This window comes from Labrus mixtus, chromosome 11 (genome assembly GCF_963584025.1).
Source record: "Labrus mixtus chromosome 11, fLabMix1.1, whole genome shotgun sequence".
Lineage (NCBI taxonomy): Eukaryota > Metazoa > Chordata > Actinopteri > Labriformes > Labridae > Labrus > Labrus mixtus.
This window is the reverse complement of record NC_083622.1, coordinates 17,127,689-17,147,537: the sequence shown is the minus strand read 5'-3', so window position 1 is coordinate 17,147,537 and position 19,849 is coordinate 17,127,689. Positions and strand designations below refer to the sequence as shown.

The 19,849-nt window shown below is 41.5% G+C and overlaps 2 protein-coding genes across 2 annotated transcripts; both read left to right on the top strand.

Annotated features, from left to right (window-relative positions):
* The first annotated feature begins 1,549 nt into the window (after positions 1 to 1,549).
* On the top strand, positions 1,550 to 10,279 carry dbpb (D site albumin promoter binding protein b). The gene is made up of 5 exons (XM_061050347.1): positions 1,550 to 2,142; positions 2,320 to 2,607; positions 3,231 to 3,671; positions 6,960 to 7,213; positions 7,962 to 10,279. The coding sequence occupies exons 2-5, from the start codon at positions 2,418 to 2,420 to the stop codon at positions 8,175 to 8,177; spliced, it is 1,101 nt and encodes a 366-aa protein (XP_060906330.1). The 5' UTR covers positions 1,550 to 2,142; positions 2,320 to 2,417; the 3' UTR covers positions 8,178 to 10,279.
* A 764-nt stretch (positions 10,280 to 11,043) lies between these two features.
* Positions 11,044 to 19,723, top strand: ntd5 (ntl-dependent gene 5). The gene is made up of 8 exons (XM_061050342.1): positions 11,044 to 11,191; positions 12,510 to 12,656; positions 13,085 to 13,276; positions 16,827 to 16,944; positions 17,443 to 17,519; positions 18,373 to 18,555; positions 18,799 to 18,996; positions 19,111 to 19,723. Exons 1-8 carry the CDS (start codon positions 11,122 to 11,124, stop codon positions 19,191 to 19,193), a joined length of 1,068 nt encoding a protein of 355 aa, XP_060906325.1. The 5' UTR covers positions 11,044 to 11,121; the 3' UTR covers positions 19,194 to 19,723.
* Positions 19,724 to 19,849: the final 126 nt, after the last annotated feature.

The window sequence follows — 19,849 nt, the reverse complement described above, 5'->3', positions numbered from 1 at the left end:
GGTTTAATGATCTTCAGGGGCGAAGCAGTCCAGGGTGATGATTAATTTGGTATATATAACATTATCATACTTGAGAGAAACTGCTGTGTAAAACTTCTCACCACAAGCTCCACTAGGTGGCAGTAAGCAACTCATTTATGCTTTACTCTTGTCCTAGTGAGTGTGGCAGTCACATGGATTTTGTACTGATAGGGGGTGGACTGTAGAGTGTTGTGTGACTGAATTATGTGCCTTGTGCGCTGTTTACAATACGACTAATGCCAGAAAATAAACGGAACGCTTGAGCGTCAATCAAATCTCACTCATACAATCAATGAATATGGTGAAATGCAATGCAAGTAACTACATGAGTGAACTATAATTTTACAATTACACTTTAGAAAATGCTACTACAACCCTTTCTGTGGTATTAAAATTGTATTTTAGATACACTTCATACAATAATGTCAATACTTTAATGAGAGACATGATATTATGTTAAAGGGATCAAAAACATTAAAGTATGAATTTGCATCCCTATATACTTAAAAGAATCCATCAATCTGACTTGCAAACTATAAATTATGACGACTCTCTCTCTCTCACACACACACACACACACACACACAGTAAATACTATATACTGTATAAAGTAAGAAAATCAAGGGTCATAGGACCGTGTTTGCTGAATTTGTACTATTCAGTGTCATAATTAGTGCATAAGGTTCATTTGAACTAAATTAATCACTGAAACATTGAGCTTCAGTTGACTGTATTCTGTCGTCTATACACTTGTCAACCTTTGCATGTATGAAAACAGGTGAACTCCTGCTGCGAGTTTTGTTTTGCATGTGCTCTGAAGCTGTACAGTAGACAAGACAGCCCTCGCGCTTTTTGTGTTTCGAACTGGTCTCACGCGGCAGTAGCATGCATGAGGGGAATCCGAGCGGGCGGGTTTATTCGACCTAATTCTATCCAATGAGCGCACGTCGTGGGCGGAGCGACGAGCTTACAGAGCAAATCAGATTCAGTGCCGCGAGCGGACAGGCCTGGTCTCCCCGTGCTTGATACACGTGAGCTGGGACAGCTATTGTACGCCGGGAGGCAACGTGCTGAAGCGTTCCTCTCGCCTGAAAAAACGGCACACTCACGTTTTCCCTGGATTACAAGGAGGCTGGAAAAGCCATGCTGGACTTACTGATTATCAGAGGTGAAAACACTGCTCTTACAGAGTAAAGCAAAGTGTAATCAAGGAAGCTGAACAAGTAAATAAGTAAATAAGTGATTTGTGATGGCCTTTTTGTGTATTGACATTTCCCTTATAGTCATCATACTGAAGCAAAAAACAAATGTACATTGATGTTGCCTCAGCATAGAATAACTAGAGAGCCACTGTTTGTACCTGTCAGAAAAAAAACAAACAGCTTGTTCTCCTTGATGTGCGGCACGAGGGTAGGTGTGTCTCATAAATAACACACAAGCTTAGAGAGGGCGCTTAAATCTGGACCCCGCCCCCCTTTGAGCCTCGCTCGTTTATGCCTCGATGTGTGACGTCACGTGAACTGCCCGTGTCCGTTCCAGCTGAGAGAAAGAGAGAGAGGACAGTCGGACGTGTACCTCGCGCGGCCCAAACACAGACCGAAAACCCGTGCGCCCGTGACTGAATCCACCGGATGCAAAAAAAAGTACAGACAGAGAAAGAGGAAACAAACCCCTCCTCCCTCTACGACGGACAGCAGAGCGCGACAGCACAGGAGAGAAACACCAATGCAACTTGTCATCTGACCAACACAGCCACTGCCCTGACGCTGCGTGTTTTTTATACACAGTTTCTCATCAGTTGTTTTGTTTTGACGGAGGTTTTGCTTTGCAAGTATTTTGGGCTCTTCTTTTTCAGTGCCGGACGAATAACTCGGGATATCACTCTTCAAGTTTTTATCATAATTCTCCGGTCTGTGGGTTGTTTGCGGATTTTCACGCAGTTTGCATTTTTATTAAGGACAGTACTCTTACTCAGATGGTCTGACTGTCCCTCCTACACGGATCCTTTTGAGAATCACAGCTAGCCCTCTTGAACAGTTTTAACAGCATTCAACTGCAATGGAATATTTCGATGGAAATATTTTTGCAAGGAAATAAGGAACTCTTAACGACAAGTAAAAGGTAAAGTTTCGTTTGTTTTCTAACTTAAGTGTAATTCATCTGCGCCATTAATACTTCGAAGTTTATTACAATGGTTTATTTTTTCTGCATGGACACTTCTCAAAACTATATCTCTCTCTCTCTCTCTCCCTCTCTCTGTACCCCCTCCCTCCTGCCCTCGTGCATACTCACGCACAGACATCAAGCCAACTAGTCCTATTGGTAGGTACTCGGGTCAGTTTACCACGCCTCTTCAAGTGCCCCAGGTGTCTCTCTGCGACCCCGTCTGGTCAAGGATGTCCAGGCAGCTCTCCCAGGTTCCGACCCCCGACCTCCCAGCTGGCGCAAGCCCACAGTTTGGAAGTTGTACTCAGCCTGCAGGATCCCTCACAGGGGGCCATCTGAACTCCATGACAGGACTAAAGTCCCTCCTGCAGCATCCCATGAAGGGAGACCAGCGTTTAAAGAGTCCATTGGATTCAAAAGGTAATACTCTCACTTATTGTGACTTCATGTTGTCACAGTGTTGTTTTTGCTCCTGATACAGTTCGTCTTCAATGACAGATCATGAACAAGTCATAACTGTCTATTCCAACCACTGTTGCTGTTAATGTGATTCAACATTCTTTTTTAACACATTCTTTTTTCATATTTTATGGTACAAAATATGCCACTGAAGTCTGATGCTCCATCACACATTATCACGATGACGCTCATGTGACCTGACTCAGTATTCACCTGGATTATAATCCCTGCTGTGACTTCAGTTAGGATCCAGATTACAATGAGTGTGTTGGTTGATCTGAAATGTTATGCAGCTTTTTCTTTGGTGGTGCTTGCTGTGCCAAAATGTACCTGCAGCTATTGTCAGATTAATTTGGGAGTTTTGCATTCCAGCTACCATCTGGTCAATTTGTGCAAATTTAGACATAAACAGACATTTAAGAAAAGTGCTATGTATAGATACACCTGCCAAGCCACTTAACTATGCCAACAAAAGGAGAGTTCATATTAGCATCCATTGATTGGTGATAGAACATACACTCACAGTTAACATTCTTAATTTTTATTCTGTACAAATTGTGACTGTACTCTTCTGTTTCTTACAGATAAAGACAGATTGGACCTTGATGAGGACTCTTTGGGAGTGTGCTCCATGAGGAATGGCAGTGGAGTTGGCAACAGTAACAGCAGTAATGGCTGTGGAGGAGGAAATGGAGGAAGTTTCAACCAGTTCTTGGGGCCTCTCTTGTGGGATCGCACCCTGCCTGCAGATGGGGGGCTCTTCCAGCTTCAGTACATGGACTTGGAGGAGTTTCTGACAGAAAATGGAATGGGCAGCATGCATAACAACAACAGTTCCAGTTCAGCCCAGATCCCCTCACAGAGCTCCCAGTCAGCTGTACCTAACCAGAGCTCCCAGTGCCTACCGCCTTCCTCCCCACCTTGCTCCACATCTTCGTCACCCTCGTCCTCTTCTTCGCCGTCGCTTATTGGCTTGGAGGTAGCTCAGCCGCAGAACCTCACAGGGGGAAACGACTGTCTTCATGGTGAGTTTTAACATAATAGGATTTGTTACAACTGGCTAAGATAACAAACAATGTAATACAAAACAATACAAAATGATGTGACACGCTACCATATGATAAAATATGGTGTCATACAATGTCATGATATGATACAATGTACTTTAGTGAAATACAAAACGATACAATACAACAAGATATATATTATAATATGCACATATTTAGCTGTCCTCACAATGGTGTTAAAGCACAGTGAAAAAGAACAATCAGTGCCCTGTGTAAACCGAGAAACAGGGAAGTACATATCAATAACAAACACTTTAATGAAACATTAGTTCCCAGATAGATTTACAGATGAACAAGAGGGCTTAAAAAATGTACAAGGACAGTTTATTCTTCAAGGTTCATCCATATCAGCTCAAAACAGCAATATCAAGAAAGAGGGTTGTGCAAACTTTGCAGAGTTGACAAGTTAGAAGAGACAAATTGTCCCCAGAAGCTGATATGAGACAAGTACACCCCACAATACATTAGTGGTCTTGGTGCCATCAAGGTTATTCGGTGTGCTTTATAATGTCAGCACTTTAAACTCTCCTTTGAGTTTATAGCAAATCCCATAGTGACCAAGCATTTTTCTGTCCCGTAGGGGGGGGGGGGGGGACTGAAGGCAGGAGATACAGTCACATTTTCTTTCATTGCAAAGTCAACTTAAAAGAGAGAACACAGATTAGGAATGGCTTCTTGACAATGACTGATATACGTTTCTTTTCACTTCATAGCATTTGTTCAGGGTTAAAGTTCCTGGGTGAGTAAAGTGGAGAAAACAGACAAAGAATGATGAAGGATTTCAGAGAAAGAGGTGTAGTAAAAGAAAGAGGTCTTCGAGTGTTTTGATGAGTCAACCTCTCAGCAATGACAAGGAGGGTTTGGTTGATTCTGGCATGTGCTGTGTGTACTGCTGAGTACAACACAATCAGCATTCAGCCCCAGCCAATTATTAATATGCAGCAGGGTCAAAACAGTACTAAGAGGGCGAGGGAGAAGTGTGTGGAGTGTTTGCGGTTGCGTGTCTTTAAATCTCTTCCCACTTCACACGCCACAGCCATGTGTACGCGTCAGTACACGTGCAGAGGCTGAGGGTACTGGAGTGAGAGAACTAGAGGCAGGGCAAGCAGACATGGAGGAGGAGCCAACAGAGGGAAGGGACAGACTGATCAACAGGAAGAGTTTCCCTAAGATGCCAGACTTCAAATGGAGCCTTTAATCGACAATGAATGACATTTAGTTTACTGCTATTCACAATGAAATTTAAACTGAATGTTAGATTAACATGAGAATGTAACTCCTCTCGCCCTTCAGTGAAAAAATTAATGCTTTTACAATCTGATGACTCTTTTTAATGTATCATATTGTCCTATGCTTTTGAATTACAATCCACTTAAAGTATTTTATGAAAAGTCTTAAAGATTATTATTTAAAAAAACATCAAATATTATAATAAAGACTGCTGAAGCTGACTGAACTATTCCCACCAACTCTCCCCAATGTCTGAAACGAGAGAAGCTTTATTCAAATCAACAAAGTCATAAAGTTTCCCAGCCAACAGCTGCTCCATGAATATTGTATGGAGCAACACATGACAACAAATGCTTAAATTAGGTACCAAAGAAGGAGCAGGGCTACTGTTTACCTAAACAACAGATTCAGGCCTTTGTGGAATGCAGTCCTACCAGTCCTCAAATGAGTTCAGTCACATATAGGACCGTTCTTGTGGAAAGTAAAAGCCTTCTGTTCTCTCAAGTGGACAAAAGTGCACCATACTAACTTTGTAAGTGGAAAAAAAAACAGGGAGAGGCAACAATGCACCACAGGAGGGCTGGGAGTTTGTAGGATTTCCAAAAAAAACAAAAACACAACACCAGGTGGTTGCATTGAATATTTCCTGCTGTCAGGCTTTAGCTGCAGAAAACTTCAGTTCACCTCCAAAAATAAGTATTTGTCTAGCGTTATCTGCTTTTGGTTTAATACAGTACCACACACAAAGAGTCAGTGATGTTAAGTCATGCTAATTGTGTATTATGTATTGTGTACTAACAGAACTCTTGAATTGGTGAAAGATGGGAACATCATGAGGGTACACTTAACACCTGAGGGTACACCTTGTACAGCCATTACTCATGTCATAGCTTCTCATGGAGTTCAGATCCTCAGATAACATGTTTAACAGCTGGCTGCACATATCATAGACCAAGGGGATAGATTTGGTTTTACACATAAATCTCTTACCCCTTTCTTCTAAATATACAATGTCTACTTATTGGCCATTTTAACAAGTTGCTGTACTCAGATCGTTTTTTACACCCAGTAAATCTCCATTAATTACCAGCTTGGTAGAGTTGTGTTTGGATTGTGTTGACGCAACTCCATTGCCATAATTTTAATCATTTGCAGTGCTGTTGCTATCCTGTTATGCATCCTTCTTTCCCCAATTCAAGCTCTGTGTGTTTGTCATAAGTGATGTGATTGTCTGGACAGTTACCCTTGCCAAATGGAGTTTGACATTTGGTTAAGGTTTGCTTAACATGAGTCTAAAATGTTGATATAGTCTAAGTTTTAAGTCCTCCTATTGACATGTCATTTATTTGACCACTTTAATAACAACAGCTTTTTATTGAACTGTTGAGATTCTTTTAAAATATAGGAACAGTTTGTGTGGACGTTCAGAGAAGGACGGTCAGTTGAGTGAGGTGTGTTAGACCTTAGAGGGGGTGGGGAGAGGTAAAGCCCTATACTGGCCCCACTTAAAGAAACTAGTTGCAAGGGGGAGGAATACAAAGTTACAGAACATTTTCACTTCTAGATTTTAATTGACAAGTTTTTCTTACTTTTAACATCGTAATGCTCCATAATCTCAGTCTGTTTCCTGATGTGTATTCATCTGATAGAAATGAATCATTTAATGTAATGGTGTCTTTTTTCGTGTTCTGTTACAGGGGGTTCTTAGAATTTCTCCAATATTAAACTGCCCCTAAAAAACTGTAGGTTTTAGTCTCCATGAAGGCTGATGAAAAAAGTCCTCAGTTCTGTTGAGTCAGTGTACAGCAGAAGAATGTTGTTTGTTTTTCAACACCAAGAAAGTAGCTCTCTGCCGCCATCTGGTGGCCATCATGGTGTATGACTACATGTGTTTGTTGTCTTATCTGGCTGCTGTCATTAGCTACTCTAACTGATTTTTAATGCAATATCTATTCCAGGAAAAATGTGGATAAATAAAAAGTATTTAAAACAAACTGTTTTTTATTTGTTTTTCAGGGAGTCAGACGAGTATGAACGACTCCTGTGAGTCACCCTGCTCCTCCTCTTCGTCCTCTTGTCCACCTCTGCTGACGCCCACGGACAGCGGGCCTGATGGCGGTGGAATGTTTGACATGGATACCTCAGACATGTCCAACTCCCCCGGCCAGCCGAACTACGACCCCAGGAGGCACTCGTTCAGTGAAGAGGAGCTCAAGCCACAGCCAATGATCAAGAAGGCCCGCAAGATCCATGTGCCAGATAACATGAAGGTGAGTGCTCCCTGAAGTGCAAACATTCTTAGGAGAAGTGGTTAACCTGTAAGGAATTCAAGGTCATGATTAAAGAGCATAATGGGACATACACATGAGAAGCTGGAACCATACACACTTTGTCATGTTATTGACTTTAACAATTACTCCAAAATAAATTCTCTCTCAGTACTCAAGTTTATATAGCTTTAAATCTAAGACAAATTACTAATATACACAAATATGAATGGGTTTAATTTGTAAAAAATGTAATATTTAAATATATATATATACATGAAGAAAAGGCTGGAAATATATGGTGAGTGAGTTTGGGAGAAGTACATATAATTGTAAATCTACAGGCTGGGGGGCTAAAATGGGGGCTTTGTTTAATTGCCAACAAATGAAAGAGCACAAAATGTTCCGCGGTAGACGATACTGAGCATTTTAAGATGAGTGTTAGTTCTCCAGTTGTAGGCTGTTGGAACTGGACGATGTTTGCATACTTTATTTTCTCTCAGACAAATACTCAGTTCTGTCCAAACCTGAAGGATAAAGCGTCTGAAACAAAGGTGTCCCACGCTGATTCATGGCCAAACACCCACATTACACATTACCAACAACAGGAAACGTAGTAAAAGAGAACTGCACACATCTTAAGAATCTAGTCTGACCAGTCATTGATTTTTCTTTATTGAAGTGTTCTAAAAATAAAAAAAAAACGATCACATGTATTCAATGTGCACTGTTTCTGTGTGTCCTCTCTCAGGATGAGAAGTACTGGACCAGAAGATACAAAAACAATGAGGCAGCGAAGCGTTCCCGAGACGCTCGCCGTCTTAAGGAGAACCAAATCACAGTGCGTGCTGCATACCTGGAGAGAGAGAACGCCGCCCTTCGACAGGAAGTAGCAGAGATCCGAAAGGAACTCGGCCGCTGTCGCAACATCCTTAGCAAATATGAAAACCGACTCGCCGACCAGTGATGACAGTGTGGGAGCAAATATCAGGAAGAGGAAGAATTTAAAGCTGGATTCATTGAAAGACTTGAAATTATTGGGGTTGGCATGATGGACATAATAAGAAAATGGTGATGATGTTAAAGAAGCTGATGATTCTGATGATGAATGTATAAGACAAGGAGAAGGTTTGTGTATTGAAGCTCAGGTGTCTTGTTTTGTTGAGGTGTCAGCTCTCAAAAGCGATGGACAGAAAGAATAATTTAACAGATGAGAGATGTGACTTTTAAGAGTTTTGTTATTGGAGAATTGTATATTTTTATAATACTTTAAAATTAGAGGGAGAGCAAATTTGGACAATAATTTTGTATATTTTCTACATGACGGGGGGACAAGGAGGAAAGCTATGGTAAATCTCTTTTTATTCTAGGTGAGTTCTGAGATGTTTAACAGGTGTCAGTCATTGATGGGTATCTTTTCGACTTATTATTACAGTCGGGACGCAGCAGCAGGGGCGAGGACGCATGTAACAATTGTAATATAGAGAGCAAAAATGATCTTATAATCGTATAGTTATACATTTTTGTGGATTTTACTCAAGCACTTATTTTCCTGCTATGTTTCTGTCACTGGGGTTGGGCATGCAAGAGAGAGACGAAATGAGAGACAAGAGGAGACACCGTGTAAACAGACCAGCACTATCTCTAACACTTTTTTTAATTGAACAACTTCCCCACTTTTTGATTGACTCCTACAACAATATAAATTATGTGTACTTTGAGCTTGACTCTATGCAATTGGTACATCCTCCTCATTCCATACTGGTATTTTTGACTCTTATCTCTTTTCTATCCCAGATGAGGGTTTTTAATCTGGTGTTTGGTATTTTACCTAAGCAGGTGAAAACCTGCTTTTGTGATGCCCCCCAGGTAACCCTGTTCCTCTTCACCGTCTCTTTGACTCATTGGGATATTTCTCTTTCTCTCTGTTTCTATTTCTGTCTGCTCTCACTTGCAGCCAATCCCCTCAGAGCCATGTGCAAACTTTTCCTCTTACAGTTTGTCCCCGTGTCTCTCTTGTACCTCCACGGTGCACAGAGTAGCACAGATCTCAGTGTTGTATTCTGAAATCGTTATCATCTCCCCAGCTAAACTCGCGTCCTTACTTTACTGTACTTTATGAACACACTTTAATCAGCGTTATTACGGAGGGAGACAATGTTGTTTATATTGAAAAAGCCTATGATATTTGTGTATTTGATGTATTCCAGGAGATTGGTTGAGAAACCATTGAGTGGAATGGTGTTAATTTCTCAGATTTCTGGGAGAAATAAAAGCCAAAATTTCCTATTGTTGATCCACAAAGATCGTTGCTATTTAGTGCTTTTTTTTCAATACTGCTCCTTCCTTTACTGTTTACTCCTGTTATTACTTTAACTGTATCTGGAAACCTCTCTGTGTCCCCACCACACCTACACAGGTACACTATGTTATGTTCCTGGGGGAGGGATGACTAGTAATAGAGTGTGTTTTAATCCCCTTTATGACCATTACTGCTATTATTATTGTTATGATTATAATGATTATCCCTCTTGTTGTCGCTGTTCTATATTATGGAATGATTTTCTTTCTTTGGATGAACATGATCTGTTGCACCTTGAAGCATCTTCAGTGTTCCTCAGAAAGACTATTCACATGGAAACCACCCTCTCTGTCTGCATCCTGTCTCACACCTCCAAACATTACTCATACCTGCAAAGGATCCTGCTGCCACTTTGGTTTCTCTTAACATGGATGAGCACAGCTCAATTACTCGAACATGATGTCCGTGCAGACTTACTTTACCTTTCACGATGACCTCCTCTGTTCCCCCAGCGGTGTACGGACTATGCACACCATCAATGTTTGCTCCTTGTTGGTTGATTTCCGCCTTTACCACCTCAATCAGTGATTGTTTGCTCCTCCAACAGGATTTAGTCTAATTTCCTCACAGATGTGGTTGGTAAATCTTTTATTGAACTACAACTGCCCTGCTGCATCAATGGTGTCCTTGGTGCCCAGCACACTTGGTGCTGGTTATTTGGATGTAGTCGAGATTTTTCCAAAAACACCAATAAAAGATTGTTCTCATTCACGACTTCTTCTCTTTTCTTGGGTAGTTGATCTCATTTATACTCTTTCAGTATTTCTAAGTACTGGTATTAAACTTGTGTGCTTGCACCTTGAATGAACTCCCAGGTTTTATTTGGAGAATAGGCAAGACAGAGGCTAGACTACAAACTATTGGATTTACATTTTTCAAGTCTGAAAACAGGGCTAAATTAAAGAGTGCAATTTCCCAAGACTACTTGTTTTTAAATTCTTTAAAACTTTAACAGGAGACGCAATACAAGTGTGTATTCTTACCCAACAGAGGCAATTCATCTGTCCTAGAATATTTCTGGAGATTTCCAAATGAAAACACCCTTTATTTACAACAACAAAATGCTCACAAATGAGATGTATTTGTCTTAATTAGAATATGTACATTTGTAGAGGGTATAAATGCAAATAAAGCAGGCATTACGGCCTATGTAACAAATCATTGAAGTCACACAGGGTTGCAGGACTGAATGTAAAGCAGAGTAAATGTTCCACATAGCTTCAGGTAAAGTCCATAAATGTCCTCTGTTCCTGTTTGTTTACTTCTATTTGTTTATTTTGTGAGGGGACAACAGCCGTGTCACCCTCTTTATCTGCTGTCTCAACAGAAATGGGTGAAAGGTCCCTCAGAGTGGAATTTTTGTCAACTCTCTCTTCCTCAACGCGAACCAGATGTTCCAGAGCTGTGCCCTCTCTCTCCCCCCTCTTTCTCTGTCCCCCTACCTCCCCCTTCCCTTCCTCCCCCTCTTCCCACCCTTTGTTCCCCCCTTCTTTAAAAGTGCTGTGTCTGCGGGTGCCTCCCTCATATCGTCTGAGGCCTGGCTGTAAGGATGGACTGTGCACTGCTGCTGTTGCTGTCCCTGTGGGCTCTGGCTGGATTGGTGTCCCTGCAGACTCCAGGTAAGACCTCTGACTCCATTCATCACTCACACCTGAGAGATCACTGAACCCTGTTTACGTGATAAACACAGCTAGACTATCACTAAATACTGGGGGAAATGAAGAAATGACTTTAACTTACCTGGACTTTCTCCTGCAGTGGTTGTTGGTCTATAAATTGTGTGTCAGTATGAAGATGATGATGCATTTAAATCTTGTAACTTTGCAATTTATCAGTTTGCATATTTAGTTTGTTACTTTCAGTTATGTCAAATGCAGTTGGTCAACTAACGCTGGGACTTTGCAATATATGCATTTGGAAGATTGCTGATTAACATAGACTGATTAAAAAATAGTGCTAAATTATAGAAAGAATGCCTGTCTGCATTGCTAATACCATGCATGAGAAATTTGTTTGCACACAGTTATTGGTACAAGGTACATTTGTTTTGTGGATGCAGTAACTGTGCTCAATCCTGATTGACTTTTTACACCTTTAAATTTAATTTCCTACTCATCCATAATACTTGCTGCTACATGTATGTACCGTACACCATGTCTCGCTGCTCTTCTGGCATGATCATGTGTGCATTAGCCCGGCACATGTGCTGTGGGCAGAGTGGATACAGTAGCACACATGTTTTCATTCAGAGATGAAAAATTGGGAACCCTGTCTGACTCGCCCTCTTCCTCTCCCTCCTCTCCCCCTCAAATGTTCTGGACATTGAGGGTGTGTCTCTGCTCGTGTGCAATGGAATAAGTGCTGGTTTCAGGTTTTATAGTGTGTGATGGATGTTGGGGATTGAGTGGAATGAGGAGGGGTACACTAGATTCTAGATTATACTCATATAGACTGATTCTGTATTTAGAGTCACTCCTGTTACTGGGGCTGGGCATGCAAGAGAGAGACGAAATGAGAGACAAGAGGAGACACCGTGTAAACAGACCAGCACTATCTCCAACTTTTTTTAATAGAACAACTTCCCCACTTTTTGATTGACTCCGACAACAATATAAATTATGTGTACTTTGAGCTTGACTCTATGCAACCTCTATACATCCTCCTCATTCCATACTGGTATTTTTGACTATTATCTCCTCAACATGTTTGATAGATGAATGGCAAACAGTCATTTATCCTGCAATCTACTGTATGTATTGCTCATCTGGCAACCTGGGTGGCAAATGTTTACCCAGCCACCCACAGTGAATTTACTTTCCTTCAAACAGAAAATCTCAATTACAGCCCTTCCAGTTTGCTACTTTTACGAGGGTCTGTAAAAGGAGCAGAGACAAACAAAAGGGACAATTACAGTGATGGTGTGATTGTGTGTGTTAGGTGTCACCACAGGATCTTGTGCACCCAGACTCCTGGTAGATGAGAAGAGGAAGGCGTGTCCCCGGCCCTGCAAGACTGACAGAGACTGTGGAAACAAGAGGCAGTGCCTGTGTGACGGCCAGTGTGGTCTCAGCTGTGTGGTTCCAGGTAACTATTTGTGTGCCTGTGTGCCCTGACTGTGAACAACTTTGGGGGCTCAGCTATTAGAGGTGTTTGTGTGTGTGTGTGTGTGTGTGTGTGTGTGTGTGTGTGTGTGTGTGTGTGTGTGTGTGTATGTGTTGAGCAGCTGTGCCAACATACAACATTTTGTGTTTTCCCTTGAAAACAAAATAAAAGCCTTGTTCATGTATAACATCTGGGCTGAAAATCTGCAGAAAACCGGCTTTTTATTATGCATTGTTAAATGGGGCACTGCTTGGATCCAGTGTGATTATACAACCTCATTAGTGCCATTTTTTAAGAGTGTTTGGTTTAACGGTTTGATTTGTTTTGCATACAGAACAATCCAGCACCTTCTGAGTACTGTTTGTTCCTTTTTTCCTTTGCCTTCTATTGAGTTTTTTTTTCCTCCTCAGGTCGGACTTGTCCCTGGCCTCTGCCCCCCAGTGAAAACTCAGAAGCTCGCCTCCTCCATCCCACAAGCTCCTTCGATGCTCTCCTTGAAGTGCGCTGCAAGCCGGGATTCAAACTCCCAAACGGCTTGGATGCCACTATGAGACGTTGTCAAGGTGACCGACAGTGGAGCGGGGATGTGCCCGTCTGCACAGGTGTGTTTAAGTTCAACAGAAATGTGTCTTCTGGCATCTTTCTCACTTGATATCAGGCTCTTTAAGAACAGGGAACGAACATCTGGAAGAATAATACTTTTACGTTTATTAAATATCTCCTTTCTCACCAAATGCTTCAGGTAATCGTGATGTGTTCAGTTTGTATTCCGGTTACAGATGAAGTCAAGAGTTTAGATCATTTCAGACAGACAGACAGACAGACAGACAGACAGACTGGGAGAAAGAAAGAGAGTTTCAGGAATGAAGCCCCCTCTGTGATTGTGTCCGCTGAGATATTGCACAACTGGGGCTGCTCTTCATCACCATAGCAACTAGAGCTTCAGTTGTTCATGCTATCTGTTGAAGACTTTACTGATGAACCCTTAATAAGTTTAACGAGGAGAGGAAGCTCAGCACACATGTGATTGTGCTTTAAATCATATTGATACCTGTGCACTTATGACAGGGGCTGACTGTATGTACATACTGTATATGCATACATCATACACATGAATGACATCAGATCTTTTGATATTTCGTTAATGGTTTGGATTATGTAGTCTCAACATAGACAAAATAAAGTAGTCAAATAGATTGAAAAGACTATGCAACACTGCAAAAAGCAATACAATACAATACAATACAATACAATACAGTATTCAAGATTATTTATGACCTCCTGAAAAATAGTTTCAATGAAAATCTAGAAATTAATTGAAAGCTTAAAGATGAACAACAATATTGATTGTTAGGTTTGCTTTAAAGATCTACCTAATGTAGTATTAAAGGCCTGAATAAAGCTGACACGAATAAGTAGCTGAACTCAGCCCTTATGGAAAGAAAGAAAAAAATAAAGTTTCAGTCTTTGGCCAAGATGATCATGCAGTAACACATTTGTACTTTCTTTTGGACTAAACGTGGAACAAACGAGGATAAATCTTAACAAATGGCCAAAAAAAGGCAGAATTTGTTTCACTGCTATGCATTTGATTACTTCCACAGCTGCAGAGCGTTACATGCACCATCCATACTCTACACATCTGGTCATTATTCAATATCTGGAAAGATGGGTTTCGCTTATTGCATGCGACAACATGCCAACTCTGACAAAAAGCAGCACAAAGTCAGCTTTAAAGGTCGATTCCTGCTGCGGTAATCACACACCTGCAGCTACAGCAAACATGCTGTCTTAGGAATCCTCAAACCCTGCTGGGTCCTGGTGTCAGCCTTGGAGCTTTTTTATCTTTCGTAAGATGTGAAATAAGGATACGGTTCTCGGCTCTCTGGTAGAGTATCCTCCTGCTGAGAGACAGGCAGAAGGTAGGTGGGTTTTGAACATGTGAGAGCGTTCGTATTGTGTTTCCTTTTGCATGTGTGTTGGAGTGTGAGTCGAGCTGCTTCATGCCTGTTGAGAGGCAGTGGGCGGCAGATCACTGTTAAAGTGGCACACGGAGCTGCGAGCACACAGTGAGAGTGTGTTTGTGTGTGCTTATTGGAGAGGTAGATATTTCTCTGTATACATTAGATGTGTAGGGGGTGGATTGCACATGTGGTACAGAGTTTCTGTTGTGTGTGTGTGTATGTGTGCGTGCGTGCGCGTGTGTGTGAGTGGGCGACAGATCACAGTCAGAAGAGTCAGATAGCTCTCTCTTTTTCATGCTGCTGCAGGCCTCTTTCTGTTCCCTGCTCTCCTCTCCTCTGCTCTCTTCTCTTCTCTTTTTCTCCTCTCATCCTCTTCCATCTGAGGCCTCTGATAAAGTCTCTCTCTCTCTGTACGATGAGAGCTGAGAACCTCATTGCAACTCTGGGCTTTTTTAGTCAATTTAGATTTGTGTGCATGGTAATGTTTGGGTGAGACAAATACAGTAAAACCATAACCTTTGCATCTTTTGGTCTGTTTATGGTTGTAGTGTATTTAATGCATTTAAAATTCAACTAAACATGTTCTAATTTTTTTTTAAAGATGAACTGTTGCACCTGCTTCACAGCAGTTTGCTGCTGCAGTCTGTGTGGGTGTCAGCAGTAAAAGGTAGAGGAAGGGCAATATGTGAAAACAGAAACTGGGCTCCGGGCTCTCATCCGCAGCCAAACAGAATCGTAACTCTTCCTCTCCCATAGGTGACTTTACATTGTTATATTAACGTCTCTCGCGCTTAGATACCTAAGACAGCCCTCAGGCTAGAGCTGTCTCTGCCTCTCAAAGCGGTGTACAGCTCCAAAACCTTGCGCTTCATGGAGCTCAGGTCGCTGCAGCCTCTCTCCAAGCACCACTCTTGATATTTATATTTCCATGAGCGTGAGGTACTCAAACGTCCAGGAACGAGCACTGCTCTGTGTTATACAATCACAGATATAGCTCTGAGCTCGGAGAGGTGTTTCACCTGCTCATGGAACTTTGATTTCTTAGCTAAGAAGGGCTCTTTCAACTTAAATAGAACAAGACATAGGGTGAAACGCCTCTGTGGGTCACAAAATAAACACAGACCTCAAACACATTGGTAAACACAAGTCAAATGAGGAAGAATAATGGAAATTCCTTCCCCCATCCATCTTATTTTCTGCGCTGCTACCCTTTTTTCATGTTCTTATTTGTTCTTCCATTTTAACTTGTTAATGGTGTAGCTGTAAAATTACATCCACATCCGTCAGTTCAACACTTCTCCTGTATGTTTTTTCTGTGTTTGTGTGGGTTATGGGGAACATATTTTGGGTTGTGTTTACTTCTCTGTAGTGTTTCTGCATTTCTCCAAGGAGATTTACACAACACATAAAAGCTGGCAGTACAGGACAGTTGTGGATAAAGAACGATTTTAGCCAAAAACAGAAATACAACAATGCAATGTGCCCTGACAAATTGTCAGAGTACAAGTATTCACTGTGCAGAAAGCAGTGTTGTATTATGGTGTTGTGAAGACAATAAAGTCGCTGTATGCAGATTTAAGTGTCTAATAACTCCTGCTGTGGCTTGTGTAGAACATACAATGATATTATAACATAAAACTCATTTTATAGGACGTGTTACACTTAAAATGACCTCATATCATACAACTACATTCAAAAGTGTTTCAAATTGAGTAACTGTTTAAATACGGCTTAAAGTAATTTACAGGGACACTAAAAATCATGTACATTTGTTTTTTACTTGAGCCATTATGTTCCAGGTGAAATATAAAAGCATGATGGAATGATGGAATCTAAAACAGTGCATACTTTTAAACACGTTATAACTTCTGTAAAGTTTCAATGTGATGCAGTGACTTGCAGCCCCTTTATGAGGAGAAGAGAGGAAATGTAGAAATATTTAGAAGTTTATTTTAAAGAATTCAAATGAATTACAACAAACTACATCTTTTTTACGTAACTTGAGTGTACTCAGGTATTATCCACCTCTGCCAATCATCTGCTCTCTTGTAGAAATGTCATATAGTAACTGAAGGCTGATTTTCTGCTAGTTATAGGGTATATTTTTCTTCAACTTATTGCTACTTTTATTGAGAGTTAGGATCTACAAATAAAGTCTCTAACCCTCTGTTTCTTCTTCACCCTTCAGAGTCACTCATACCCACGGCTTCTCAAACCTGCCCTCTGCCTGAGGAAATCACCAACACCTTCAGCATCCAGGGCAACGCTACAGTTGGAACATCCATCCGCTACAGCTGCCTGTCTGGGTGAGAAAGAGGGGGAGAAAATGAGGGGTTAAGGTTGTGAGTGCGTAGGAAGAGGCTGTGAGAAACCTGTAATGATGATAAGGTAGAAATGGAGGAAGTGAGAAGACGGGGACGGAGTGTGAAGAAGAAGAGGAGGGAGGGCTTGATTACAGGAGAGGTGTTTGGGAAACGACGGATGATGAGCGATGAATGGCAGGGAATTCATTTTGATCTCCCAGCTGATGCCTCTATTGCACTAACTAGGTCATTACAGTCTAATCTGGTATTGACTCCCCTCTACACACTGACTCATCCACAGGAAAAGATGAGCCTGAGTGGATGTGTCAGCCAGAGCTGTGCACACAAAATTTAGACCCTCTGAAAGACACGCAGAGTGGTAAAAAGGAACCATTGACACCTTTTTTCATCACTTTTATTTAGATGAGGCTCATTAGGTGTCAATAATGTAAATGTCACTCCAACACCTGCATCCATCATTCTCCTCTTTCTCCTCTGCAGGGCCGATATAGTCGGGAGCAGTGAAAATTACTGCCAGGATAATCAGACCTGGCAGTATCCTCATCCCATCTGTAAGGGTAAGTGTGCACGGGTTATATGGGTGAGTGTGTGTGAGAAATTGTCTTCCTCTTTACAGTCAGTCTTTTCAAGGTTTAGTCAGAAAAAATGAATGGTTGTTGATGCGAGAGTGAATGGACTGAAGGACTGTGTGTACATTTATTTGTTGTGTGCATGTGCAGATATGCAAAAGAGTGAATCAAAGGAGGAAGATGAACATAAAAAAAAAATCCTTCAAGCAGAGGCCTTTCAATCAGAGCTCTAACTCAGTTTCATAGTACTTTTCTGCCATCTTGTGGCCAAACTTGGCACTGCGTGGCCTGTACAACAACAACTATTCAATTACTTTAAGGAAGGGCCCTACCTGAAAAAAAAAAAGAGTTAGCAACCGAGGAGCTGGATATTTAAATTTGAGAACTACAATTTAAAATATAACAACTGCACTTTTTTTATCTTAAAAGAAAAAAAGTACAATTGTTGTTAAAATAAAGAAAATGTTGCATATAGTAGCTTTTTTTATTCTGTTTAATTTTTTCTAAATTGCATCTTCTTAAACTGCATGTAAAGCTTAAGATTGTAATAAAATAAGTGTTTCTTTCGTAAATGATCAAAAGGCTTAACAGAGATAATCAAAGTGCTGATATTTGGCCCAGAGGCCGAATAACCAGTCCAGTTGAAAAAGTCTAACTTACAGGATGCCTCTGCTAAGCGGACTATGACCAACTTTGCCGTTTGTTAAAGTAAAGACAAGATGACATCATAAAAAACAGAGGCATTGTTGCAGTTTCACACTTTTTAACTAGATCTCCTCTTTGATTAGATAATCCCCTGAACAAACACATTGATCATCTTGCTTCTCCCTCTCTCTGTTAGAGGTGTACTGCCTGCCTCCTCGAGAAGTGGAGCAGGGCTACGTGGTGGCTGTCCAGAAGACTGAGTATGAAGTGGGCTTCGACATCCATTACCTATGCAAAAAGAACTTCCTGATGGATGGACCCCAGAAGGTCACATGCCTGTCCAACGGCAGCTGGAGTGCATCGCCCCCACACTGCAGAGGTGAGGAAGGTTTGAAATTGTTACACAAGCTGCATTATGTTAAGGATAATCAAGATTTAAAAAATAATGTAGAATTTAAATTCTTATGACACATTTAATGTTTGCAGAATGCAAATATACAACTTTGCACTAACACACATAGACACATTCCTATACATACAGATTCAAGCATGAATAGAAGCATCAGCAGTTTTTATATGACGCTAATGCTGTGCTTTCATACCTTGTTGATTGTTTCCACAGCTCGCTGTCTGATCCCTGCTGAGCGGAGCCGTGTTGTGGTTGGTGGAGTGAAGCGCTGGCCGTTTGATGTTACGGACGCCATGGTTCCTCATGGGGAAAACGTGACATTCTACTGCAAACATCCTCGTAAGCAGTGCAGCCTCACTGCAACCAACACCTGCTCTGATGGAGAGATGCAGCCACCAACCTGCTACCTCGGTAAACCATGACCTCCTGTGCGGGTCCTTCTCGTCCTATCTGCGTCTGCTGTGAGCCGTGAGAGGAGCATGAGGTGGGATTGATTTATTGTTGACAGTTTATTTTGTCTTTCAGAGCCGACATGGTTGCAGTACAAACTCTTCCCCCACCGGCTGGTCTCGGAGATTGAAGCGTGCGAGCCTGGTGATGTGGAGTGATGACCCTCACGTCTGACCTCAACCAGCCAACACTCATGGTGTGACCATGAGACACATGACATGGTGTCACAATAGAGCCCTCCACCTGACTCATACCGGCACCCTTCATCTTGGGCAGTCCGTCTCCACTCTGCAGCTTTCCTTCGACTATCTTTACTATGATTATGGTCTGTTAGACACTGAAATATTATTCACAGCTCTTGTGGTTCAGGATCATGGCCTTTGTCACTTTATCCTGCATGCTATCAAACTGCAGGCGTAATTATAACTGCAAAAGTATTACTTAGATCTTTCTCATGCTTGAGACTATGCATACTGTGGCTGCAATCCACGGGCCTAAATTCTGATGAATATACAATGTATTACTACTTCAGTTAAAGCCTGTGATGATACCTTCATGTAACCTTACTCATAATAACGACTCTGTGATATCTCACTGTGTGATCTTTCTTTCCTCCGTTAAACGTGACGCATCGAGTCTCCAGGCTTGTAAGTGTTAATGATTTGAAATAAAGTTATGTCAAAACGGCCTCTTGCTTCCTCTTGGTGACACATGTAGTGCTAGTAGGCTGTGCGAGTTCAGGGCCATATTTCTATAGACTTTCAATGTGTCGTTAGCTTTGCTTCCCTTCTGCTTGACTGTCAGGCGCACAGAG

Excerpts from the sequence above, each read along its gene's own strand:
- ntd5 (XM_061050342.1), top strand. The coding sequence starts at position 11,122 with ATGGACTGTGCACTGCTGCTGTTGCTGTCCCTGTGGGCTCTGGCTGGA. Across the intron at positions 12,657-13,084 it reads TCTCAGCTGTGTGGTTCCAG|GTCGGACTTGTCCCTGGCCT; the intron begins GTAACTATTTGT and ends TTTCCTCCTCAG. Across the intron at positions 13,277-16,826 it reads GGATGTGCCCGTCTGCACAG|AGTCACTCATACCCACGGCT; the intron begins GTGTGTTTAAGT and ends TTCACCCTTCAG.
- dbpb (XM_061050347.1), top strand. The coding sequence starts at position 2,418 with ATGTCCAGGCAGCTCTCCCAGGTTCCGACCCCCGACCTCCCAGCTGGC. Across the intron at positions 3,672-6,959 it reads GGGAAACGACTGTCTTCATG|GGAGTCAGACGAGTATGAAC; the intron begins GTGAGTTTTAAC and ends TTTGTTTTTCAG. Across the intron at positions 7,214-7,961 it reads ATGTGCCAGATAACATGAAG|GATGAGAAGTACTGGACCAG; the intron begins GTGAGTGCTCCC and ends GTCCTCTCTCAG.